Below are 25,575 nucleotides of genomic sequence, written 5' to 3'. Positions count from 1 at the left end.
TATGCAGTTCAAACTGCAGCCTTTTTCTGGCAGAACTTTGGGCAAAAACTCTGCTTTGCAGTTCAAAATGCAAATGGCAAAAACAATCGACATGTCAATTGTTTTTGCCATTTGGGTTTTGTACTGCAAAGCTGAGTTTTTGCCCAAAGTTCTGCCAGAAAAAGGCTGCAGTTTGAACTGCATAGTGGGCACAAGAAACCCAAATTCCCATAGACTTTGCTTGAAAAGCAGAACACATCCATTTTGGCATTAAACGCTGCAGTTGAAAAAGCAGCAAAAAAGCAGGTAAAAAGCAGGTAAAAAGCAACGTGGACACATAGCCTAACTCATTCAACAGATATTGTCATCTTTCTGGGGCGAAAAAAACAAGTTATGCTTCATATCAGCCTGTAAATGCTGTTTTTCGCCCCTTATATGTATTGCAACGTTATAACTGTAATCTGTGTATGGATTGAGTCTTAGGTATTGTCTCTGCTCCTATGCTTATCCCCCTTTACGTCTTCTTAAACATGTTATGCCCGTGAGATGCTATTGTGCATGCGCGCCGTGGACTGACAGCTGGAACGCATCCCAGAAGACTTCAGTGAGTGGTGAGGGCGGGATTATGTGACGTCACCAGGGATTTCCCTGATCCGCGTCACCACTCTGAGGCCGGAAGTGATGCGTTCGTGGCGCCCGCTCACGCTGCGCATGCGTAACTTTCATAGCTATCTCACGGTCATTCTGGGCTATAAATTGCCCGACACACAAGTCTACTGTATGGCCCCCTGAGGAAGCCCTACGCGAAACGCAGCGTCGGGGCCCCCTGGACAGCAATTGCCGTGGATTATTTAATATGGGTGAGCACTCTTAACTTATATCTCTACGTTTGTTTGGCCGCAGCTTGGCCCTGACTTGCAGCTGGTCTATTACTATTTATATGTGCTGGGCTCTCCACACCTGAACCTTTCCACACACATCCAATCACTTGTGGGTGTGGGTGCATCTTATTGTTTCCCCATCTGCGTCCGTGCTTTTGGACATCTTGACAGGCAGCCATTGTGACATGAGGGATGTAACTGCATCTGGATACATACTACGTGCCTGTCATAGGTGTCCTGAGCGCGGTTGATATGGGGATTCCCACACCTAATAGGGGTTAATGCACCCTATTCACTCAGTGGTTGATTCGGGTGTTGACAGTACCAGAATTCACCACCATTTATATGAGGAGCACTCTGTGTGTGCCAGCTGCAACTTTGGTACATTCTACCTTGCGTGCCATTATACTATCTGTGCTCACAAGTCACTGTATCCACGGAAACTCTGCTGCCCTACTTGGTTGCACTTTGTTTCTCTCTTCCCCCCTTTTATACACTGTGTGTGGTTTTTATCATTATTATATTGAATAAAGCTATACTTTTATATTCACCCTTTGGAATATGACTCCACTTCTTTTGATCTTTAGTTCATAATTAGGTAAATGGTTTATATTCTGTTTATTTATAAAACTGTATACCTACTTAAGTATCCCCTTGTACTGCTTTTGACATACTGAACTTATTGAGACAGTGTTGTTGGTGGAGTTTTTCAAAATTGGTGCGCCCACTCAGTGGGTCCAGTGCATGCTATTTCCTAGTTGCTATATATTGGCTGCAGTTGTCATGTTGCAAATACAGCTGTAATCACTGCTGCAGCCAATCATTAAGTTCAATAGATCTGCTGATGTAAATAGCATGAGTCACTGAGCTTAGCAATTGGCTGCAGCGGTGGTGTATTGTATTTGTGATGTCACCACTACAGCCAATACACAGAGATCAAAGCAGTGGCAAAAAGACTGTTTCCGTGATCAGTTTATTATTTTACAAGTATAAAAACAGAGGCATAGCTAGGGGTTTAATGTGCCCAATTCACAATCACAATGCACTAACTGCCCATCTAACAATAATGCTTCTTATGTGCCCAGTTAACATTTAATAATAATAATAATAATAATAATTGTATTCATTTACAGTTAGGTCCAGAAATATTTGGACAGTGACACAATTTTCGCGAGTTGGGCTCTGCATGCCACCACATTGGATTTGAAATGAAACCTCTACAACAGAAGTCAAGTGCAGATTGTAACGTTTAATTTGAAGGTTTGAACAAAAATATCTGATAGAAATTGTAGGAATTGTACACATTTCTTTACAAACACTCCACATTTTAGGAGGTCAAAAGTAATTGGACAAATAAACCAAACCCCAAAAAAAATTTTTAGTTTCAATATTTTGTTGCGAATCCTTTGGAGGCAATCACTGCCTTAAGTCTGGAACCCATGGACATCACCAAACGCTGTGTTTCCTCCTTCTTAATGGTTTGCCAGGCCTTTACAGCCGCAGCCTTCAGGTCTTGCTTGTTTGTGGGTCTTTCCGTCTTAAGTCTGGATTTGAGCAAGTGAAATGCATGCTCAATTGGGTTAAGATCTGGTGATAGTCTTGGCCATTGCAGAATGTTCCACTTTTTTCACTACCACTGGGTAGCTTTGGCTGTATGCTTGGGGTCATTGTCCATCTGTACTATGAAGCGCCGTCCGATCAACTTTGCAGCATTTGGCTGAATCTGGGCTGAAAGTATATCCCGGTACACTTCAGAATTCATCTGACTACTCTTGTCTGCTGTTATATCATCAATAAACACAAGTGACCCAGTGCCATTGAAAGCCATGCATGCCCATGCCATCACGTTACCTCTCCATGTTTTACAGAGGATGTGGTGTGCCTTGGATCATGTGCCGTTCCCTTTCTTCTCCAAACTTTTTTCTTCCCATCATTCTGGTACAGGTTGATCTTGGTCTCATCTGTCCATAGAATACTTTTCCAGAACTGAGCTGGCTTCATGAGGTGTTTTTCAGCAAATTTAACTCTGGCCTGTCTATTTTTGGAATTGATGAATGGTTTGCATCTAGATGTGAACCCTTTGTATTTACTTTCATGGAGTCTTCTCTTTACTGTTGACTTAGAGACAGATACACCTACTTCACTGAGAGTGTTCTGGACTTCAGTTGATGTTGTGAACAGGTTCTTCTTCACCAAAGAAAGTATGCGGCGATCATCCACCACTGTTGTCATCCGTGGACGCCCAGGCCTTTTTGAGTTCCCAAGCTCACCAGTCAATTCCTTTTTTCTCAGAATGTACCCGACTGATGATTTTGCTACTCCAAGCATGTCTGCTATCTCTCTGATGGATTTTTTCTTTTTTTTCAGCCTCAGGATGTTCTGCTTCACCTCAATTGAGAGTTCCTTAGACCGCATGTTGTCTGGTCACAGCAACAGCTTCCAAATGCAAAACCACACACCTGTAATCAACCCCAGACCTTTTAACTACTTCATTGATTACAGGTTAACGAAGGAGATGCCTTCAGAGTTAATTGCAGCCCTTAGAGTCCCTTGTCCAATTACTTTTGGTCCCTTGAAAAAGAGGAGGCTATGCATTACAGAGCTATGATTCCTAAACCCTTTCTCCGATTTGGATGTGAAAACTCTCATATTGCAGCTGGGAGTGTGCACTTTCAGCCCATATTATATATATAATTGTATTTCTGAACATGTTTTTGTAAACAGCTAAAATAACAAAACTTGTGTCACTGTCCAAATATTTCTGGACCTAACTGTATATAGCGCTATTAATTCCACAGCGCTTTACATACATTGGCAATACTGTCCCCATTGGGGCTCACAATCTAAAGTCCCTATCAGTATGTCTTTGGAGTGTGGGAGGAAACAGGAGTACCCAGAGGAAACCCACGCAAACACGGGGAGAACATACAAACTCCTTGCAGATGGTGTCCTTGGTGGGATTTGTACCCAGGACCCCAGCGCTGCAAGACTGCAGTGCTAACCACTGAACCACTGTGCCGCCCATGATGTATCCTTCCTGAGTCCTCACACATGTACAAGTGCATCTCAATAAATTAGAATATCATCAAAAAGTTAATTTATTTCAGCAATTCAATACAAAAAGGGAAATGCGTATAGTATATTATAGTCATTACAGAGTGATCTACTTCAAGTGGTTATTTCTGTTAATGTGGAAAACCTCTTAACTGTTGATCTCAAGCTGTTGCAGAACTCTAGGCATGCTCACAGAAGGTGATGAAATAGCTATGTACTGTGTATCAGGCAATATTGGATAATAAATCTGAAACTGCTTTTGAAAGTTTTTTTCTTTCTAGAAACACCTTCGACTGGGTTATGCTGCCTGTGGACTATCATTGCTGTCAGACTGATTGTTTTATGTAATGGGCAAACTCTTTTGAAGTCTTTGTGATTTTAAGGAATTTTAATTGTGTTAGAGGGGCATCTGGGATTTTTGGTAGTTTTGAGAAAGAATATCAGAGGATGTTGTAAAATTTAGTGGGTCTATATTAGTAAAACAAGAAATACATACATATACAGAACATCTGAATTAAATGTCTTAAGGAAAAAAGAATAATGTGCGATTAAATTACAATTTAGCCTGAATTATTGGTATGAAAAAAAACAAAAAAATTTGAAAGTATTTTAATACTTAAAGGGGTTGTTGTGTGCAAAAGATTGATGACCAATCCGCATAAAAAGTAATCAATAGGAGATCAGTGAGAATCCGACACTCCTATGGACATGTTGAAATCTGCTTCCAGCAGTTGCCAGATACATCCATTGTACAGGATGGAAAACAGCAGTGTTGTACATAGTCTAGTGGGTACTATACCTTATTTCCTATCATTAGGTCTACAACACTATGGACTTCGAGGGAGCTAATGGAGTGCCAGAATGGAAAGCCACTTTGACAAACCCACAGTGTACATTGGGAACATTAGTCATTAGAATATTGAAAAAGTTATAAAAAGTTATAAAGAATAAAAAGGTAGAGCGGCTATCCGCACGTGCTAAATTGCTAAAAAAAATCTGATCTTTAAGCCATAAATAACTCTAGTCAATAATTGTTTAAATTATGAAAAAATATTGAAACTGAGAACCTTCTCTAGTTACCACTGCTGCACTGAATCTGGAACTTTATGTTTTTGTCTGTATGTTCGTGACGCCAAAACAAGCTTCCACACCCCAGGGCCTGCAGAGGAGCTGATCGGACCCGGACGTCCAGTTCTCAGAGTCTATGTCAGTGGTGGCCAGTGCCTTGTTCCGTGACCCCAGGGGCCGCTTGTAAAAGGGGTTATATTTACAGGGGATATTTATAGTTTTTAATGGCCGAAAAATGCAACATTTCAACTGTAAACAACCAGTTAACCTAGGATCAGTTACCTCACAATTTTAACATCTGAAGCTGGAACTTGAAGAGGAAGCGGGGGGCTGGTACCGCTGCAGCGCCCCCTGCTGGATGCACCTTCACATCCAGGGCATACCAGCCCCACTCTCCATGATGTCACCTGGGTTCAACTCCCAACCAGGGTGTCCCTTCGGGAGGTGGTCCATCACATCTCGCCAGGTTACGAATACTCCAGCCTGCAACCCAAGCTCAGTGATTAAACCCCACCCCTTTTTGTCGTTAAACTCATCCACTACACCTTGGGACCAGACCCCGTGGTCTTTCCAGCTAGCCCACCGCATTCCTTCCCCCGGAATATCAGTGCCAGTGCAAATGCACCAGGACCTTCAGGCCACACACACGATCCTAACACCAAGCTGGGAGACTGCCTAATAGCAGGTAAAAGGGGAGAGCACTGATTTGGATGGTGGCCACCCAACCTGAGGGAGAGACCCAGCGAGAGGGAGGGGCCAGTGGTCAGTTGGAAAAGGTGGGAGGAAGTCGTGTGCAGTCAGTCAGGAGAGTCTGTCAGGAGAGTCTGTCAGAAAAGTCAATCAGAGGAGCGTGAGACACGGGAGGTGCAAGTGCGGGCCCACCGCGATCTCCGTGAGAAAGAGAGTCTGCGGTGGGCTAGCTGTAAAGACCGCGGGGTCTGGTACTATGGTCTAGTGGATAAGTTTAACCACAAAAAGGGGTGGGGTTTCATCACGGAGCTGGGATTGCAGGCTGGAGTATTCATAACCCGGCGAGATGTGATGGACCACCACCCGAAGGGACACCCTGGTCGGGAGTTGAACCCAGGTGAAATAGTTACCTACACCCGCCATCATGGAGAGCGGGGCTGGTATTCCCTGAATGTGAAAATGCATCCAGCAGGGGGCGCTGCAGCGGTACCACCCCCTGCTTCCTCTTCAAGTTCCAGCTTCAGATGTTAAAATTGTGAGGTAACTGATCCTAGGTTACCCGGTTGTTTACAGTTGAAATGTTGAATTTTTCTGCCATTAAAAACTATCAATATCCCCTGTAAATATAACTCCTTTTACAACTGGCCCCTGGGGTCACAGAACAAGGCACTGGCCACCACTGACATAGACTCTGAGAACTGGACGCCTGGGTATGATCAGCTCCCCTGCAGGCCCTGGGGCGTGGCAGCTTGTTTTGGAGAACTGGACTCTTGTCCCTGTTCCTGGGATTTGGATTTCCACGGGTTACATTTGTGGCACCTGGTACCGCAGGGGTGTACATGGGCTCCTCTGGTTAATAGTTACGCACCTTCTTAATAAAGGTACTCAGCAAGACCTTCCTTATATTGTTTGTATATAACTTATTTATAGTCATTTTATACAAGCCCTTATAACACATGCTGAAATGTAAAAAATGTCTGTTACAGCAGTAAACTCTAAAATTACTAGTAGTAACTGAGAATGACAGATATATTTTTAATTATAGCCAATTATGTTCATCTTACATTGTGTTAAATGTTTCTATGTTCTAGGGTATGGAGATTGTTCAAACGATGAATAGTGATCCAGGACTAGCTGTTGGTAAGATTATTTTATTTGAAAATAGAAATTTGACTACTTTTGCCATTAAAATATCAAATATGCGGTTGTCCAGTGCAAAAATGTTATAGCCTATGTTCAGGATAGGAGATAAGTTGCGGATTGGTAGGTGTCTGTCCACTGGTACCCATACCAATTATCAGAACAGGGAACTTTTTTAACTCCGTTACAAAATGAAGGAACAAGGTAGATTACTAACCACCACACCAATGTAGTAGCATGTGTTGCGGGCAGGGGGTGCGCTGCCCGAGCTCGGCTGCGCTTGCTGCTCGGGTCCGGCTGCTGCTGCTGCTGTTGCTCGAGCGGTGGGCCGGATCCGGGGACTCGAGCGGCGCTCCTCGCCCGTGAGTGAAAAGGGTTGGTTTGGTTTAGGGATTTGGTTCGTGACGCCACCCACGGTTTGTGGTGAGGTCGGGGCACCACCGCTGCTGATGACTGTGATCCCGGGAGCGTTGTTAGGGAGCAGCTGGGATGTTTTCCCCCTCCGTGGGTAGGGGTTGGTGGTCCCGGGGCCCGGTGAGGTGGGGGAGAGGCAGGGTTGGTGAGGTGCAGGGTCGCGGGGGCAGCGCGGTGCCGGATGGCACGATGGTACTCACTCAGCCAAGAACGGATACACAGTCTCTGGTAAAACAAACGGCTGGATGGACGGGTCCCGCAGCCGGCTGCTGTTGCTTTCCGCGGACGGTTGGTGACGGCTGTCTTTCCCTGCACCTTCTGCGTGTTTGGCTCCAATGGCTTCCCACCGGTAGCCCGCTCCCCGGCGTATAGGTGCCGGAGGGGCCCTTTTGCCCGCAGGCTCTGGCCCTGGGAGCTCTAGCTCTGGCGGTAGCTGTATCTCCCTTTTCGGTTTGGACGGTTGCCTTCAATCGGGTCTTGGTTGCTAGGAAACCCCTGGGGTTCCGGTCACTAACGGATTTTGACCTTTAACGGCGGCTCCAAGCCTGGTCTGGGTCCGCAGGCCCTGCCTATGTGTGCTGGCTTCACTTCGCTCCCCGGTTCGGTACCGGTGGACCACCGCCCAATCCCGGTCCTATGGTTCCACGTCGATCGGCCTCTCCTGCAGACGGCCACCAACATCTGCCAACCTTGCTGTATGTGCCCGGGCCACGTACCCGGACATGGTCAGTCTTCTCCTCCACTACCACTTCCCTAAACTGCTCTTCACCGACTAGAACTCAACTGACTTCCCTTCCCGCCTCCAGGACTGTGAACTCCTCAGTAGGTGGGGCCAACCGCCTGGCTCCACCCCCACCTGGTGTGGACATCAGCCCCTGGAGGGAGGCAACAAGGATTTGAGTGTGCCTGATGTGCCTGCCTCGGGGTGTGGGGTGTTGTGTGTAGTACCTGTGACGACCTGGCTTGTCCAGGGCACCACACATGCACACTGTTGCTCCAATATAAAGGGGGTAATAATTACTCATTCTGCTGATCAGTGGGGGTTCCAGTGGTCCAACCTCCACCAATCAACATAAATAACTTTTTTTTTCTTTTTTTTAAAACACAACTATTTGTTGTCTTTTTTTTTTTTTTTTTTATTCCATTTTTGGGTGTCAGTATGATGGAAAATCTACTTTACATCTTTATAATTTGATTTGTTCCAGATGCAATGATACCCAGTGTATAAATTATTTTTGTTTTTTACACAAAAGCTGCATTTTAGGGGCCAAAGAGCTTTCCATTTTTTCTTTAACTTTTGTGTTTCTGTGTTTGTTGTTTATACATTTTTAAACATTTTATTGATTTTTTTTGTTACATAGACCAACTGAGGGACATGAATATTTGTTAGCACTGGTCTCTTACACAGCCCTGTCTCTGTTTTAACCTTTTAAATGTAGCTGTCGTGTTGGACACCAGCATCTAACCTCAAAAGAGGCATTTTCAGCAAGGCCCCTAATGACTGCAAATAAAAAGGCTGTCAATAAAAGGTTAATGACTATTGTGAAAAGTTAGATTAGTGGTCATTAGCACAGGAATGTTATTTTTATTTATTAAGAGGGAAAACTCAATTGCTGTATCTTTTGATATTAATTTTACATAAACCAATAAACAAATAGTACAAACCTTTGTAACATATCTGATTCTCTCTACTACTGGATGGATTATTCACTTGTAAAATCTGTATTTGGTGAGGAATGAGATGACAGATGCTCCCTATCAGTTTACAGAAAGAAGGGGAGTAGAGGAAAACAAGCAGACAGACATGATGCTGCAAGTTCGGTAACTGTCATCTCATACCTCAGGGATCCCATAAGATTATTATTGAATTGAAAGTTAATAACCAGTATAGCAGGAGAAAGCACTCTATAATAAGATATATTACAAAATATCCTATCTTTTCATGCATTATTTATTAAAATAAATATATAAAACTATAGTTAATTTTTTAAGAATTTTGGTCCTATGTGGTGATTTTAGATGGTAGTCTTTTCTTCTCAAAGATTTCCATGAAACCAGTGGTGTACCACCAATAGAGGCAGACCACGCCACTGCTATGGAGCCCGTGAAGTGAGGGGGCCCGCGGTGTCTGCCGCTGTGTGTGCCCTTTTACTTTCATCAATCCCAGCGGGGCGGGCTGCTCTGGGATGATCACCGAGCAGCTGATTAAAGCCGCTGGGGGCCCGCACTGTTTGAATAACTGCAGGCTGGCCGCAACACAGAGGTGTAGACAAACCCACACTGCACACGGCTCGGCATCTGCTAAAGAGGAGGGAGTGAGCAGGCAGTATCTTCTTCCAGTCAGAGAGCTGTGAGAGATGCCAGGAGTAGAACAGCCAATCAGGAGAAGGGGCTGTGTTTGGTCAGTACAGCCAAGGGAGAAAGAAAAGATGAAAAGGAAAACAGTGCAGGAGAAGCAGCAGAGCAAAGAGGGAGAACGAGCAAAATAAGCACAGCAAACAAGGAGAAGCGGAGAGCAGAAAGACCAGAAAAAAAAAATCGGAGTACAAGATCTGAACACAGCCAGGAAAACTAACAGGAATTGCAGCAGGGAGGCCAGAACCACTAACATGGTCTCTCACAGCACAGGAGCAGGTGAGTATTATAATGTACAAATGTCTGCCTGTAACACTACAAAAGAAACAGCCCTGTACTGTGACATTACTGTGTGTATTATCCCTGTACTGTGACATCGCTGTGTGTATTATCCCTGTACTGTGACATCACTGTGAGCATTATCCCAGTACTGACATAACTGTTTATTACAATGGTAATAAAATATAACTTTTAATACTATAATTAAAAAGACTTCATGTCAAAATTTCATCACTCAGTGAAAAACTACCAAAAAAATTTCACTGATTGGTATTCAGCTCTATATCTGACTTATTAATGCAGGTAATCAACAGCACAGAGGAACCTGAATTGAAGGCTTATCCAGAAATGTACCCGCAATAGTATGTCAAAGAGATGCGATATTGCACATAACACAAGGTAAACAAACACTAAAACTACCAAAGTGCAATAATATAAATAAATGACCAGAGCAGGACAAATTCACTTGTAAAACACATTAGGTCCTGACTAAATGTCATAAAGATATAATATTGCACAAAACTTAATGTAAACAGAGATGAGCGAACCGGTCGCGGTTCGGCTCGAGGTCGGTTCGCCGAACGGAGCTCCCGTTCGAGTTCGGTTCGTCGAACGTTCGACGAATCGAACTCGAACCAATAGGCTATAATGGGAGGCAATCACAAACACATAAAATTGCATTATAAATGTACACATACAGTTAATAAACATTGCCATAACACTTACCGGTCCCCGCGATCCCTCCTGCACTCTGTCTCCTGCCGCTATTCCATCCGATGATCGCTGAATCCTCCCGGTGACCGGCACTGCCAGCAGAGATGCAGGACCTATCGTGACGTCAAAATAGCCATGTGACCAGTCACGTGGCTATTACCTCATTGGCTACAGACTGGTCACATGACTATGACGCGTCATGTAGGACCTGCGAGTGCATCTCTCTGGTACACATTTGTGTATCGCCGTGTACCGGCGACATGCTCTAGCACACAGTCGACTCCCCGTTCCGTTAGGGACCGGCTGACACAGCCGGTCATTAACGGAGATCACCGTTGCCATAGCAACGCAGTTAGCAGTGACGTCACCGCTAACCGCGGCTCCGAGAGCACCGTTGCTATGGTAACGCGTCTGTCAGCGTTACCGCTGTTACCGCTGACAGCCAGCAGCACTGATCTCTCACGGAGTGAAGGCTGCACGCTGCTTGTTTCTTCAAATTCAAAGTGCAGTTTCTTCAAATTCATTTAAAGGCACTTGGAACGCTGAAATTGCTGCTTATAATTTAAGCCTCTATTAAAAACCTCTTATCAGCGCTGGTTTATTGGGGATTTATTGGGCTGACAGGGGGTAATAAAGATGGAGTCTCTAATGTGTCTGTGTATTTATTTCTATTAAAGTATTTTTTCTCTGTGTGGGGTCTTTCTTTTAACCCTTTATTGGAGATTCTTAATGGCCGGGTCAAACGTGCCTGACATTAAGAATCTCTGGCTTAATACTGGCTAGTAAAACAAAGCCAGTATTAACTCATGATTACCCAACAAGCCACCCGGCTCCAGGGCTGTTGGAAGAGTTGGATACAGCGCCAGATGATGGCGCTTCTATGAGAGCGCCATTTTCTGGGGCGGCTGCGGACTGAAATTCGCAGCAGAGGTGCCCAGAAACCTCGGGCTAACCTGTGCCGTGGATTCCAATCCCCAGCTGCCTAGTTGTACCTGGCTCGACACAAAAATGGGGCGAAGCCCACGTCATTTGTTTTTTAATTATTTCATGAAATAATTAAAAAAAACGGGCTTCCGTATATTTTTGGTTCCCAGCCGGGTACAAATAGGCAACTGGGGGTTGGAGGCAGCCCGTGGCTGCCTGCTGTACCTGGCTAGCATACAAAAATATGGCGAAGCCCACGTCATTTTTTTGGTGGGCAAAAAACTTCTGCATATAGTCCTGGATAGAGTATGCTGAGCCTTGTAGCTCTGCAGCTGCTGTCTGCTCTTCTCCATACAGACAGACAGCAGCTGCAGAACTACAAGGCTCAGCATACTGCATCCAGGACTGTATGCAGAAGTTTTTTGCCCCCTGAAAAAATTGTGGGCTTCGCCATATTTTTGTATGCTAGCCAGGTACAGCAGGCAGGTACGGCTGCCCCCAACCCCCAGTTGCCTATTTGTACCCGGCTGGGAACCAAAAATAAAGGGAAGCCCTTTTTTTTATTATTTCATGAATTTCATGAAATAATTAGAAAACAAATGACGTAGGCTTCGCCCCATTTTTGTGTCCAGCCAGGTACAACTAGGCAACTGGGGATTGGAATCCGCAGCACAGGTTGGCCTGAGCTTTCTGGGCCCCACTGCTGGGAATTGCAGTCTGCAGCCACCTCAGAAAATGGCACTTTCATAGAAGCACCATCTTCTGGCGCTGTATCCAATTCTTCCAGCACCTGCCTGCTTACCTGGCTAGCATACAAAAATATGGCGAAGCTCACGTCCTTTTTTGTAGTTTTTTGGCAAAAAAAATAAAAAATGCTTCCCTGGATTTTCCATTGCCAGTGAAGGTAACACCAAGCAGTGGGGGTTAGCAGCCAGTAGCTGCTTGGATTACCCTTAGCTAGCAATACAAAAAATGCAGCAGGAGCCCATATATATTTTTTTTAATTATTTATTTAAATAACTAAAAACAAAATGGGCTTCCCTGTATTTTGATTGCTGGACATCACAGTGCTGTAAAAATAAATCTTTAAAAAAATGACGTAGCGCTCCGCAGTATTTTTGATTCTCAGCGCAGATAAAGCAGACAGCTATGGGTTGCCACCCCCATCTGCCTGCCGTTACCTTGGTTGGCAATCAAAATACAGGGAAGCCCATTAATTTTTTTCTATTTAAAAAATAGTTAAAAAAAAAATGACGTTGGGTCCCCCCATTTTTGATAGCCAGCTAGGGTAAAGCAGACGGCTGTAGCCTCAAAACCACAGCTGGCAGCTTTACTGTGGTTGGGGATCCAATGTGGAGGTCCCCTCAGGCTCTTTTTTATAATTATTTTATAAATTTTAATAATTACACAATAAAAGTAGGGTCCCCCCCAAATTGGATCACCAGCCAAGGTAAAGCGGACAGCTGTGGTCTGGTATTTTCAGGGTGGGAAGGTCCATAGTTATTGAGCCTTCACAGCCTAAAAATAGCAGGCCGCAGGCACCACAGACGTGGCGCATCCACTAGATGCGCCAATCCTGGCACTTCACCCCAGCTCATCCCGTGCCCTGGTGCAGTGGCAAACGGGGTAATAAATCGGGATGATACTAGCTGTAAAGTCACCTGAGATCAAGCCCAGCAGTTTGTGATGTCATGGCGTCTATTAGATACCCAACATCATAAACTGTCAGTACTAACAAAAAAATAAAAATCGACAAAAGAAATTTATTTGAAAAAACAGTCCCCAAAACATTTCCTCTTTCACCAATTTATTGTAAGAAAAAAAAATAAAGGGGTCCCACGACTACTCTGGAGCGTCTAGAATATGGGGGGGAGACACTCAGGGAACGTATCCCCCATTTTCTAGGAGTGCGGACCCTTCATGTGAGGAGTGTGGGTGCAATGAATCTGCACTCACTCTCCCCGGGTCCACAGCAGCAGAGTCCATGTCGTAATGGTTGCTACCAAAGCTGCAATGCCCTGCTCATGAGGTAAGGGCATGCCTAATCAGGAGAACTACTGTAGAGGAAGCTCTGCTCACTGGTATATAGGTGCTCAGAGGTAATAATAGATAAAATTAGTGAGTAACCTAGGCACTCCAAATCTCCCAGACTAAGTCAGTAAGTCACAATGGATAGTAATGCAAAATCACTCTTTATTGGTCCGTATTAAGAAAAAAAAATTTTCATAAGCATATATGTTTTTGTCCAAAACAAGTTACAAATGACGTTTCGGCCTGAGCCTTCGTCAGATTGGACTTATCTGCATGTAATCATGAAAAATGACAATAATCAGTATCACATATGAGTGAGAGAACAATAACATAAACTCGAACAATGTAGAGGTACAATTGGGATGCAGCAAAAAAATTGCAACACAGCAAGAAATGAAACACATGATACAAATGTCATAATACAGTACAAGGACAATATAGTAATGACAAATATGGGGTCAGAGTATGCTTAGACAGCTCTGGTACGAAAGAGATGTCAATCATAAAGTAACATGTGCAGTAGGTGTACAGCTACACTATGCATGGCAGAGCTAATGGGAAGACCGACCATAGAAAAAGAACAGAGAAAAAGTGGAGAAGTGGAGAAGAAGTGGAGAAGTGGAGTTTTTGTTCATGCCAGATGGGAGATAAATTTTTACCGCTGCTGTCATTTACTGTAACGTGATCATCGGTGTACGGTGTATACCTGTGATCACGTGAGCGGGGACCGGAAAAACCGTCCTGAATCATGATCTCCAGGGTCTCAGCTAGCCCTGAAACCCCGGAGATTTTCTGACGCCGGGGGGCGTTATTCACTTATTTCTGCCTGCTGTTTATAAACGGCAGATCAGAATAAGGCTACATTAACACGACCGATCCATTTTTGCGGTCTGCAAAAAAGTCAGTTTTTTTTCACGGGTGCATCTGTGTGGCATCCGTTTCCGTTCCGTAGACGGTCCGTATGTCATCTGTTTGTCATCCGTGTGCCTTCCGTTTTTTTTGTGTAGTGCAAAAAAACTGAAGGAGGGTAAATGCATAAATTTACCCAGGGTCCATAGCTTCATCCTACATGAGGTGGTCACATGTTCACTCCAGTGCCATTTTCTACTGCTTTTCACAGCGTAGAGCGCTCTGGTGATTTTCTTGTGCTTGTGCACTTCATATCAGTCTTTTCTGTCATTATAATGGCAGAAAGACACATAATGTCCCACTCTCCTGCATTTTGTAATTTTGCACCCTTTGGTGCCTTTCATGTGGCACTAAGGGGTGCTTAGCTTTGTATTTAGCCAAAAAAATGAAAAAAAAAATGACGTAGGGTTCCCCCTAGTTTGTAGCCAGCTTGGGTAAAGCAGACGGCTGCAGCCTGCAGACCACAGCTGGCAACCTCACCTTGGCTGGTAATCCAAAACTGAGGGCACCCCACGCTGTTATTTTAAATTAAATAAATAATTAAAAAAAAAAAACACGTAGGGGTCCCCCCAAAATTGGATCACCAGCCAAGGTAAAGCAGACAGCTGGGGTCTGATATTCTCAGACTAGGGAGGTCCATGGTTTTTGGACTCTCCCCAGTCTAAAAATAGCAGGCCGCAGCCGCCCCAGAAGTGGCGCATCCATTAGATGTGCCAATCCTGGTGCTTCGCCCCAGCTCATCCCGCGCCCTGGTGCGGTGGCAAACGGGGTAATATATGGGGTTAATACCAGATGTGTAATGTCACCTGGCATCAAGCCCTGGGGTTGGTGAGGTCAGGCGTCTATCAGATACCCGACATCACCAACCTTGTCAGTAATTTAAAAAAATAGACGACAAACACATTTTTATTTGTAAAAACACTCCCAAAAACATTCCCTCTTTAACCAATTTATTAGAAAGAAAAACAAATCCAGGTCTGGTGTAATCCAAGGGGTTGCCATGACGATCCACACTGTCCCAGTCAATGAAGAGCAGAATGTTCCCCATTGGCTGGGAGAGCAATGCAGTGACCTGAGCTAACATCAATGGGTCAGCCCAGGTCACTGCAGGGGATGACAAGTGCTGCTGTCAGCGAGGTACATTACCTGCGCTGATCTCCAGCACTGCCGACAGCACCTGTCACTGAGTTCAATGACCGCCGCCTTCACAGCCAAGTATCGCGAGAGGCCCGTGATGTCACCGCTAGTCAGTCTCAGGTCGGAAGCGAGAGAAGGTGATGTGACAAGCGGCGGCCATGGAGGACAGTGACAGCGCTGAGGTCGGGATGGCGGGACTTCATCACCGCAGGTAAGCCGAGCGGGACCATGTGTGCAGAGTGTGTGTGCATAGTGTGTGTGCAGAGTGTGTGTGCAGAGTGTGTGTGTGTGTGTGTGTGTGTACGTGTGTACATGCCGCGGGCAGGAGGGGGCGGAGCGAGCTGAGCGGGGAAGTGTGGGCTTCCTGCACGTAACTAGGATAAACATCGGGTTACTAACCAAAGCGCTTTGGTTGGATACCCGATGTTTTTCTTGGTTACCAGCTTGTGGCAGGCTGCCAGCGATGGCTCCTGCACACTGTAGCTGTAAAAAGCCCTGCTTTTTGCTGCTAGAACTGTTCTCGAACGTATCTAGAACTATCGAGTTTTTAGCAAAAAGCTCGAGTTCTAGTTCGATCTAGAACAGCCCCCAAAATCACTCGAACCGCGAACTGGAGAACCACGAACCACGAACCGCGCTCAAATCTAGTAAACAGACACTGACAGTGCAAAACGGCAATATGTAAACAGATGAGAAGGGTAGGACAAACTAACCAATATAACACAATAGGTTCTATAGATGTGACACCTGTACAACCCCATAGGCAATACTCAAAAATGCTGTAAAATTTTGGTAAAAGATTATTTGGTGGCAGTGAAGTACAGTACAGACCAAAAGTTTGGACACACTTTCTCATTCAAAGATTTTTCTTTATTTTCATGACTCTGAATTGTAGATTCACATTGCAGGCATCAAAGCTATGAATTAACACAGGCGGAATGAAATTTATAAATGTGAAACAACTGAAAATATTTTCTTATATTCTAGGTTCTTCAAATTAGCCACCTTTTGCTTTGATTACTGCTTTGCACACTCTTGGCATTCTCTTGATGAGCTTCAAAAGGTAGTCACCGGAAATGGTTTTCACATCACAGGTTTGCCCTTTCAGGTTTAATAAGTGGGATTTCTTGCCTTATAAATGGGGTTGCAACCATCACTTGTGTTGTGCAAAAGTCTAGAGGATATACAGCTGTTAGACTGTTAGAATTTGTATTATGGCAAGAAAGAAGCAGCTAAGTAAAGAAAAAACGAGTGGCTATCATTACTTTAAGAAATGAAGGTCAGTCAGTCCGAAAAATTGAGAAAACTTTGAAAGTGTCCCCAAGTGCAGTGGCAAAAACCATCAAATGCTACAAAGAAATTGGCTCACATGAGGACCGCCCCAGGAAAGCAAGACCAAGAGTCACCTCTGCTGCGGAGGATAAGTTTATCCGAGTCATCAGCCTCAGAATTTCGCAGGTTAACAGCAGCTCAAATTAGAGACCAGGTCAATGCCACACAGAGTTCTAGCAGCAGACACAGCTCTAGAACAATTGTTAAGAGACTTTGTGCAGCAGGCCTTCATGATAAAATAGCTGCTAGGAAACCACTGCTAAGGACAGGCAACAAGCAGAAGAGACTTGTTTGGGATAAAGAACGCAAGGAATGGACATTAGACCAGTGGAAATATGTGCTTTGCTCTGATGAGTCCAAATTTGAGATCTTTGGATCCAACCACTGTGTCTTTGTGCGACGCAGAAAAGGTGAACGGATGGAGTCTACATGCCTGGTTCCCACCATGTTACATAACCAGATTGCCCTCCCCAAAAGGGACCAGGCTAGGGTAGGGTCTTAAGGTAGCCTTAAAATATAGGGCTCACCACCCACTAGTGACAGGGACGCAGGGGACGAGCAGCAACCAAGGTGAGTCAGGAGCCAACACAACAGTTGGAGAGTTCTCTAGCAGGAGATGACAGGTGCGGACGTGTCTTACCGGTGCTCTGGTGGTATACAGGAGTTGTTCTTGTGGTTGCCGAGGGGAGAGCTTTATTGCTCCCTAGGAACCATCGCCACACAAGGTGCAGGACCCTAGGGAAGATCATTCTTCAAGTTGGTGTTCCAGAATCTGCCAGGACGGGGAGGTTGCAAGCTTACCTGGTCACACAGAGCCCGAAAACACAGTGCCAGATAGGATCCAGGGCCTTAGACACAGCCAGGCCGCACTGTGGAGCCGCGACACCTGCAAATAGGGACAAGAGTACTGCTCGAGACGGACTGGGGGTCCCCAAGTAGCTTTAAGCCACGGGGATCGAACACACAAGGCGCTAGGAGGAAGGGGCCATGCGAGCATCATACCGGACTGATCTCCAAAGGAATTCAGGTTTGACGGGGCTCCTCACAGCGGGTGACTGGTACTACCTGGGCGAACGGCACAAAGAGTGAGTAAAGACACCTGGAACCGCAGCATCTGACTCTGACTCTTACCAGTGTCGACGCCCCGCGCCTCAGCGCCAAAGGCCTTCGTCATCACTACTTCCCTCATCATCCTTCCTGGGGCACGAAGCCGGGCAGGCCACCGCAACATCCCAGATCACCACACCGGCCTGGTGACGAGTAATTCACCTTAAATTCACCTTAAATCAGGTGCAGTACTCTGTGTGGTAACTGAAGCCTCAGGGGTGCCACAGAGGCATTGTGAGCTCTTGACCAGAATTCATCTGGTGTGGTGACCACATGAATTCTATTCAAGAGCTCACAACGCCTTTTCTGTCACAGCCTCGGATGTACTGTTATGATCCGAAACCATGGAAGACCACCACAAATCAGGCTGGTGATACAAAGAACAACTGACATCCGGCATCGACTGCTAACAGACCAGGATTTAAATAAGCAGAGAGTTAGCAAAGGAAACGCCCATTGCACAACACACCTGGTCCAAGTCCAAACCATTCCTGGCCACCAGAGGGAGCCTCCCAGTAGCCAAAACATAACTAACATTCACAACAGTACCCCCCACTTGAGGAGGGGTCACCGAACCCTCACCAACGCCACCGGGTCGCTCGGGATGAGCATGATGGAAGGCGCGAGGTTTCTGGGCGCCTCTGCTGCGAATTTCAGTCCGCAGCCGTCCCAGAAAATGGCGCTCTCATAGAAGCGCCATCATCTGGCGCTGTATCCAACTCTTCCAACAGCCCTGGAGCCGGGTGGCTTGTTGGGTAATCATGAGTTAATACTGGCTTTGTTTTACTAGCCAGTATTAAGCCAGAGATTCTTAATGTCAGGCACGTTTGACCCGGCCATTAAGAATCTCCAATAAAGGGTTAAAAGAAAGACCCCACACAGAGAAAAAATACTTTAATAGAAATAAATACACAGACACATTAGAGACTCCATCTTTATTACCCCCTGTCAGCCCAATAAATCCCCAATAAACCAGCACTGATTAGAGGTTTTTAATAGAGGCTTAAATTATATAAGCAGCAATTTCAGCGTTCCAAGTGCCTTTAAATGAATTTGAAGAAACTGCACTTCAGGATTGTAGTGAGGATGAGGTGCCCCAGCTCATCACTTGATGAGCTGGGGCACCTCATCCTCACTACAATCCTCACTAGTGTAGTAGTAGTGACGATTGTAGTGAGGATGAGGTGCCCCAGCCCATCACTTGATGGGCTGGGGCACCTCATCCTCACTACAATCCTCACTACAATCGGGAAGCAGCGTGCAGCCTTCACTCCGTGAGTGATCAGTGCTGCTAGCGGTAACAGCGGTAACGCTGACAGACGCGTTACCATAGCAACGGTGCTCCCGGAGCCGCGGTTAGCGGTGACGTCACCGCTAACTGCGTTGCTATGGCAACGGTGATCTCCGTTAATGACCAGCTGTGTCAGCCGGTCCCTAACGGAACGGGGAGTCGACCGTGTGCTAGAGCATATCGCCGGTACACGGCGATACACAAATGTGCACCGTGTACCGGAGAGATGCACTCGCAGGTCCTACATGACGCGTCATAGTCATGTGACCAGTCTGTAGCCAATGAGATAATAGCCACGTGACTGGTCACATGGCTATTTTGACGTCACGATAGGTCCTGCTTCTCTGCTGGCAGTGCCGGTCACCGGGAGGATTCAGCGATCATCGGATGGAATAGCGGCAGGAGACAGAGTGCAGGAGGGATTGCGGGGACCGGTAAGTGTTATGGCAATGTTTATTTACTGTATGTGTACATTTATAATGCATTTTTATTTGTTTGTGATTGCCTCCCATTATAGCCTATTGGTTCGAGTTCGGTTCGTCGAACGTTCGACGAACCGAACTCGAACGGGAGCTCCGTTCGGCGAACCGACCTCGAGCCGAACCGCGACCGGTTCGCTCATCTCTAATCTTTATGACATTTAGTCAGGGCCTAATGTGTTATATAAGTGAATTTGTCCTCCCCTGGTCATATATTTATATATTGCACTTTGGCACTTCTAGTGTTTGTTTACCTTAAGTTATGTGCAATATCGCATCTTTTTGACATACTATTGCGGGTACATTTTGGATGAGGACCTATGAGAAAAATATATTGGTCGTATGAATTTTGGATGAGCCTTCACTTCAGGTTCCTCTGTGCTGTTGATTACCTGCGTTAAATACTCAATGCGTCAGATATATAGCTGAATAAAAATCAGCAAATTTTTAGTGACATTTTTTCACTGGGTGATGAAATTTTGACATTGAGTCTTTTTAATTATAGTATTAAAAGTTATATTTTATTTTCATTGCTTTATTCCCCATTAGTTCTGGCAAATACACTACCTCATAACTGTTTATTACCCCTGTATTGTGACACCACTGTGTATTACCCCTGTACTGTGACATCACTGTGTGTATTACCCCTGTACTGTGACATAACTGTGTATATATTATCCCTGTACTGTGACATCACTGTGTCTATTACCCCTGTACTGTGACATCATTTCTTCTTACCCCTGTACTGTGAAATCACTGTGTGTATTATCCCTGTACTGTGACATCACTGTGTATATCATCCCTGTACTTTAACATCACTGTGTATATTATCCTTGTACTGTGACGTCACTGTGTGTTATGATTCAGTAACCGTGGAAGATTACAAAAAATCCCATTAGTAGAAAAACACCAAGAAAAGCAAGAGTAGTTGGGACCTGAGCTGACCGCAATCCCCTATCAGACCACACTAGAAGTAGCCGTGGAGCGTTCCTAAACACCTAGATGCCACGTCACAGCCGGAGAAACTAGCTACACCTCACATATAGAAATGAGGAAATCTACCTTGCCTCAGAGAAGTCCCCAAAGGAATAGCCAGCCCCCGACGTATAGAGATTACGGTGATGTAGGAAAACACGATACACAGATAGGAAAAATAGATTTAGCAAAGGCGAGGCCCGACTACCTAGATACAAAGGAAAGAAAAGGAAACTGATTGTGGTTAGTACAAAAACTCTGCAGAAAAATACCAATCTCCTGATAGTAAAAATGGCCCTAGAGGTCAAGCAACCTCACCCCAACTATATCAGGTACTCTTGTAAATAATGGGAGAAACAAAATACCAAAAAGAACACAAAAAATACAAAAGTGCAAATAATCAAGTTTGACAGGGAGAATCTCCATTTTCTTGCAGAAGAGCTAGCAAAGGGGGAACCCTCATGCTCACCAAACTAGAAAAGCAAATCTTCACTTGCAGCAAAACAGATTCCAAACAAAATGAAAGAAAAACAAATACCCTAAGGTATAAACCAAAAAGCAAGGCAAAAGCTTGCAAACTTATCTGCAGAGGTCTTGCACAGGAAAACAGGGAAGGACAGAACACCAACCAGGTTCAGAGACTGAGGAAAATTCAACTATCATCGGCGCCAGCAAGGCAAAAAGTGCTCTCCTATATACACCAGGCTTGTCTGCAAAAGGCCTTCCTTAATTCCCAAATAACGCCGACACCTGTCTGAGTCACACTCAGACTCAGCTTCACTACCATTCCTTGGCCACCAGAGGGAGCTCCAATACAGCACCCACAGAGACGATATTCACAACAGTTTTCCCCCTTGAGGAGGGGTCACCGAACCCTCACCAGAACCACCGGGTCTGTCAGGATGGCATGATGGAAGGCACAAACCAATCTGTCAGCGGTAGAGTTGAGCGCAGTTCGTAGTTCAAGGTTCGCCAGTTCAAGGTTCGAGTGATTTTGGGGGGTGTTCTAGATAAAACTAGAACTTGAGCTTTTTGCTAAAAGTTCGGCAGCTTGAGTTACGTTCGAGAACGGTTCTATCAGCAAAAAGCCTAGCTAATTACCAGCTGGCTTTTCACTGTAATAGTGTGAGTCACTCTGAGATTCACACTATTATCAAATTTCAGCGTATAGTGTGCGGGGGGGGGGATGGGGTTTAGATCTGTGGTGCTGACAAAATGCCGATCGCCATTTTTTTTTTTTTTTTCTAAGCGCACGTGTAGTGGGGCAGGCCAGCATGTCAGCCAATCCCAGACACACACACAGCTAAGTGGACTTTTTGCCAGACAAGCAAGGGCATGTGTCTTAGGCTGTGAATGTCGCATGTACTTGCATTATAAATACGGCCATTTTCCCTCAGGACGCCATTATCTGCCTTCTGCGTCTGGGTGACAGTCACCGCTCACGCAGCTCCTGTCGTCGGTCCTGCTGTGTACGCTATACACACAGCACTCTACAAATTAGGGACAGAAGTTTATTTCAGCCCTTTTCAGGGGTCATTTCCTCAGGCTCAGAGCCATAGGTGACAGTCAGGTCCATGGAAAGGCTGTATACAGCTTCAGATAATAGCGTCTGTGTACCTAAGGTCAGGGAATTCCTTGCTGCATTTCACCATTAGGAGGGATAGAAAGTGAGGCTTACTTTCCTCTACACTGACCCACAACCCAGCCACTGTACGTACCCTCCTGCATATTTTTGCAAAGCCATTTTAATTGAAAAGAGTGCTGCCAGTTGGTGCCAACCAAAGAGAGGGTGCTGTACTCCATTATTGTGCCACTTGTGCCAAGCAAATCCCACCACCTCTGCATTCTACCCTCCTGCACATTTTTTCAAGCCATTTTAATTGAAAAGAGTCCTGCCAGTTAGTGCCATCCAAAGAGTGGCTGCTGTACTCCATTATTGTGCCACTGGTGCCAAGCAATTTCCAGCACCTCTGCATCCCACCCTCCTGCTCATTTTTACTAAGCTATTATAAAAGCAAACACTGCTGAAACTTAGTGGCATCCAAAAAGTGGCTGTTGTACTCCATTAGTGTCCCACTGATGCCAAGCAATTTCCAGCACCTCTGCATTCCACCCTCCTGCTCATTTTTACTAAGCTATTATAATAGGAAATATTGCTGAAACTTCGTGGCATCCAAAAAGTGGCTGTTGTACTCCATTAGTGTCCCACTGGTGCCAAGCAATTTCCAGCACCTCTGCATTCCACCCTCCTGCTCATTTTTACTAAGCTATTATAAAAGCAAACACTGCTGAAACTTAGTGGCATCCAAAAAGTGGCAATTGTACTCCATTAGTGTCCCACTGGTGCCAAGCAATTTCCAGCACCTCTGCATTCCACCCTCCTGCTCATTTTTACTAAGCTATTATAAAGGCAAACACTGTTGAAACTTAGTGGCATACAAAAAGTGGCTGTTGTACTCCATTAGTGTCCCACTGGTGCCAAGCAATTTCCAGCACCTCTGCATTCCACCCTCCTGCCTATTTTTACTAAGCTATTATAAAAGCAAACACTGCTGAAACTTAGTGGCATCCAAAAAGTGGCAATTGTACTCCATTAGTGTCCCACTGGTGCCAAGCAATTTCCAGCACCTCTGCATTCCACCCTCCTGCTCATTTTTACTAAGGTATTATAAAGGCAAACACTGCTGAAACGTAGTGGCATCCAAAAAGTGGCTGTTGTACTCCATTAGTGTCCCACTGGTGCCAAGCAATTTCCAGCACCTCTGCATTCCACTCCTGCTTATTTTTACTAAGGTATTATAAAATCAAACACTGCTGAAACTTAGTGGCATTCAAAAAGTGTCTGTTGTACTCCATTTGTGTCCCACTGGTGCCAAGCAAGTCCCACCACCTCTGCATTCTACCCTCATGCACATTTTGCTATGCTAATTTTATAGAAAACTCAGGGAATTCCTTGCTGTATTTGATCATTAGGAGGGATAGAAAGTGAGGCTTCCTTTACTGTCCTGGTACCCACAGAACACGGCCACTGTACCCACCTGCCCACTTTTGCTACGCTATTTAATTTGCCCAAAGAGCTGACTCTTTTTCTGCCATCCTAAAATTGTCTGGAATACTAACTTAGTGTTCCTTTGCTGCCAAGCAAGGTACAACACATGTGCATTCTACACTCCTTTCCATTTCTGGAATGCAATTATTATTTGCAGGTAGTCCAGCCAATTTGTGATGAAGGTGCAGGCGTGGATATAATATAGCCTTCATCCAATGGTGGTTCTCTCGATGTCTGACAGCTCAACAATACCATCTGTTTCCACTTCCAAAACAAGTGACGACCTGCCAATCACACTCCCACTTACGGGTAAAGGAGTAGAAGTTCAGTGTGAAAAAGCATGTGTGACTACTGTCACCACAGTCACAGAGGATGGAGAGCACACAGATGCACTTGATGGGGCAGGCGGTGGTTGCACAGGCACGCTAAGCCGCATTGTAGCACAGTGAAATTCCCATTGCGACTTATGCTTCATTTTAAGTCATGTACAGGGTCGACTCCCCAGTATGCAGCAAAACCACACAACAGGAAAAGGACTCTAGGCAGTTGGGTTGATAAATAATTGTTTAACTTTTGCAAAACAAACAATAAGAACCATGCATAAAATTGAAATAATAGAACAATCTATTCTATTGCCTACTACCTGCTAATCCCTCTGCATAGCAGAAGTAATTGTGTGTTTGTGCGTGTGTGTGTGTGTGTCTGTGTGCGAACACGACTTACCAGTGGTGCATCACAACAGCTTCCAAGTTATCCACCTAAACATATACAAAACACATTACCCCCCCTGAATACTTTTGTTAGCTGAAGCCTCACAGATAAGGCAGATGATAACAACAGTGTGAATGCAAACCACACAGCTCTGCAACACAGTCATGGAAATCTTGAAAAGCAACAGTCAAAGCAAACATGTGTCGCTGTCCCTCTATGATTTTAACTGTACGTGACAATTTGACAGTGCAGAGGCAGCAAGTCTTATTGTCTATATAGTCTGCCTACCCAGAACAGATATGTGTTTTGCTAATAAAACAAAGTGTTGCGTGCACGCATTACTGTCTGGGCACAGTCTACCGCACCTAGGTACTGTGATGTCCAGTTGCCAGAAATACAGACTTTACGCTCCTCTCACGGTAAACAGTATAGACAGCACCGGAAGAATGTTGGTCTGTGGCACAGGATGCTGCTCACTGGCATTACGGTGCTCCTCATCAAAGTACAACACGACTCCCCTCACAATTGAACGAAGTGTTTCCACGGTGGCTCCTTGCTGTAACACACACCTTTAGCTTTTCCTTCTGTTCATAGACAGCATCTCCAAGTCCACAACCGAAGACCAATTTGCTATTGCTATAGTGACCAAACAGACAAAGGCAGATCCATAAAAACAGCAGCCCCTTGTGTGTAGTCTGCAACAATGCATGCAATGAACGGCAAATAAGCATGTTGCATTGACAGTGGCTAAAGCTGAGCAATACACCTTCACGCTATCAATTCATATCCATGTGACACTTCATGGAGGAAGTAGTCAAAGGTGTGAGTTTTTCCCTTCTACTTAGAGATTGTTGACAAATCTTACAGATTCCATGAATTGGGTGATCGTCTGCAATGTCCAAAAAGTCCCAGGCTAGGCAAGGCTTACAGCCCATGCGACCTGCATAGCCAACACGACTTCTGCTTAGAGGCAAAGTTGTGGCCCAGGATTCAGTTGTTGACGTGCTTCCAGTACTTTGTCTCTGGCCAGGAAGACGCAACGTAACCTCGTCATCA

The 25,575-nt window shown here is 45.2% G+C and overlaps 1 protein-coding gene across 1 annotated transcript in view; it reads left to right on the top strand.

Moving 5' to 3' along the window:
* The window catches only part of LOC142316860 (cartilage oligomeric matrix protein-like), a 1,990,803-nt gene that overhangs the window by 1,659,626 nt on the left and 305,602 nt on the right, over positions 1-25,575 (top strand). The window contains exon 15 of the mRNA XM_075352653.1: positions 6,764-6,812. Coding sequence (XP_075208768.1) covers positions 6,764-6,812 — 49 coding nt within the window. The remainder of the gene's footprint in view (positions 1-6,763; positions 6,813-25,575) is intronic.

Source organism: Anomaloglossus baeobatrachus, chromosome 1 (genome assembly GCF_048569485.1).
Source record: "Anomaloglossus baeobatrachus isolate aAnoBae1 chromosome 1, aAnoBae1.hap1, whole genome shotgun sequence".
Classification (NCBI taxonomy): domain Eukaryota; kingdom Metazoa; phylum Chordata; class Amphibia; order Anura; family Aromobatidae; genus Anomaloglossus; species Anomaloglossus baeobatrachus.
The sequence above is the reverse complement of the archived record's forward strand: the minus strand, read 5'-3'. Positions and strand labels throughout refer to the sequence as shown.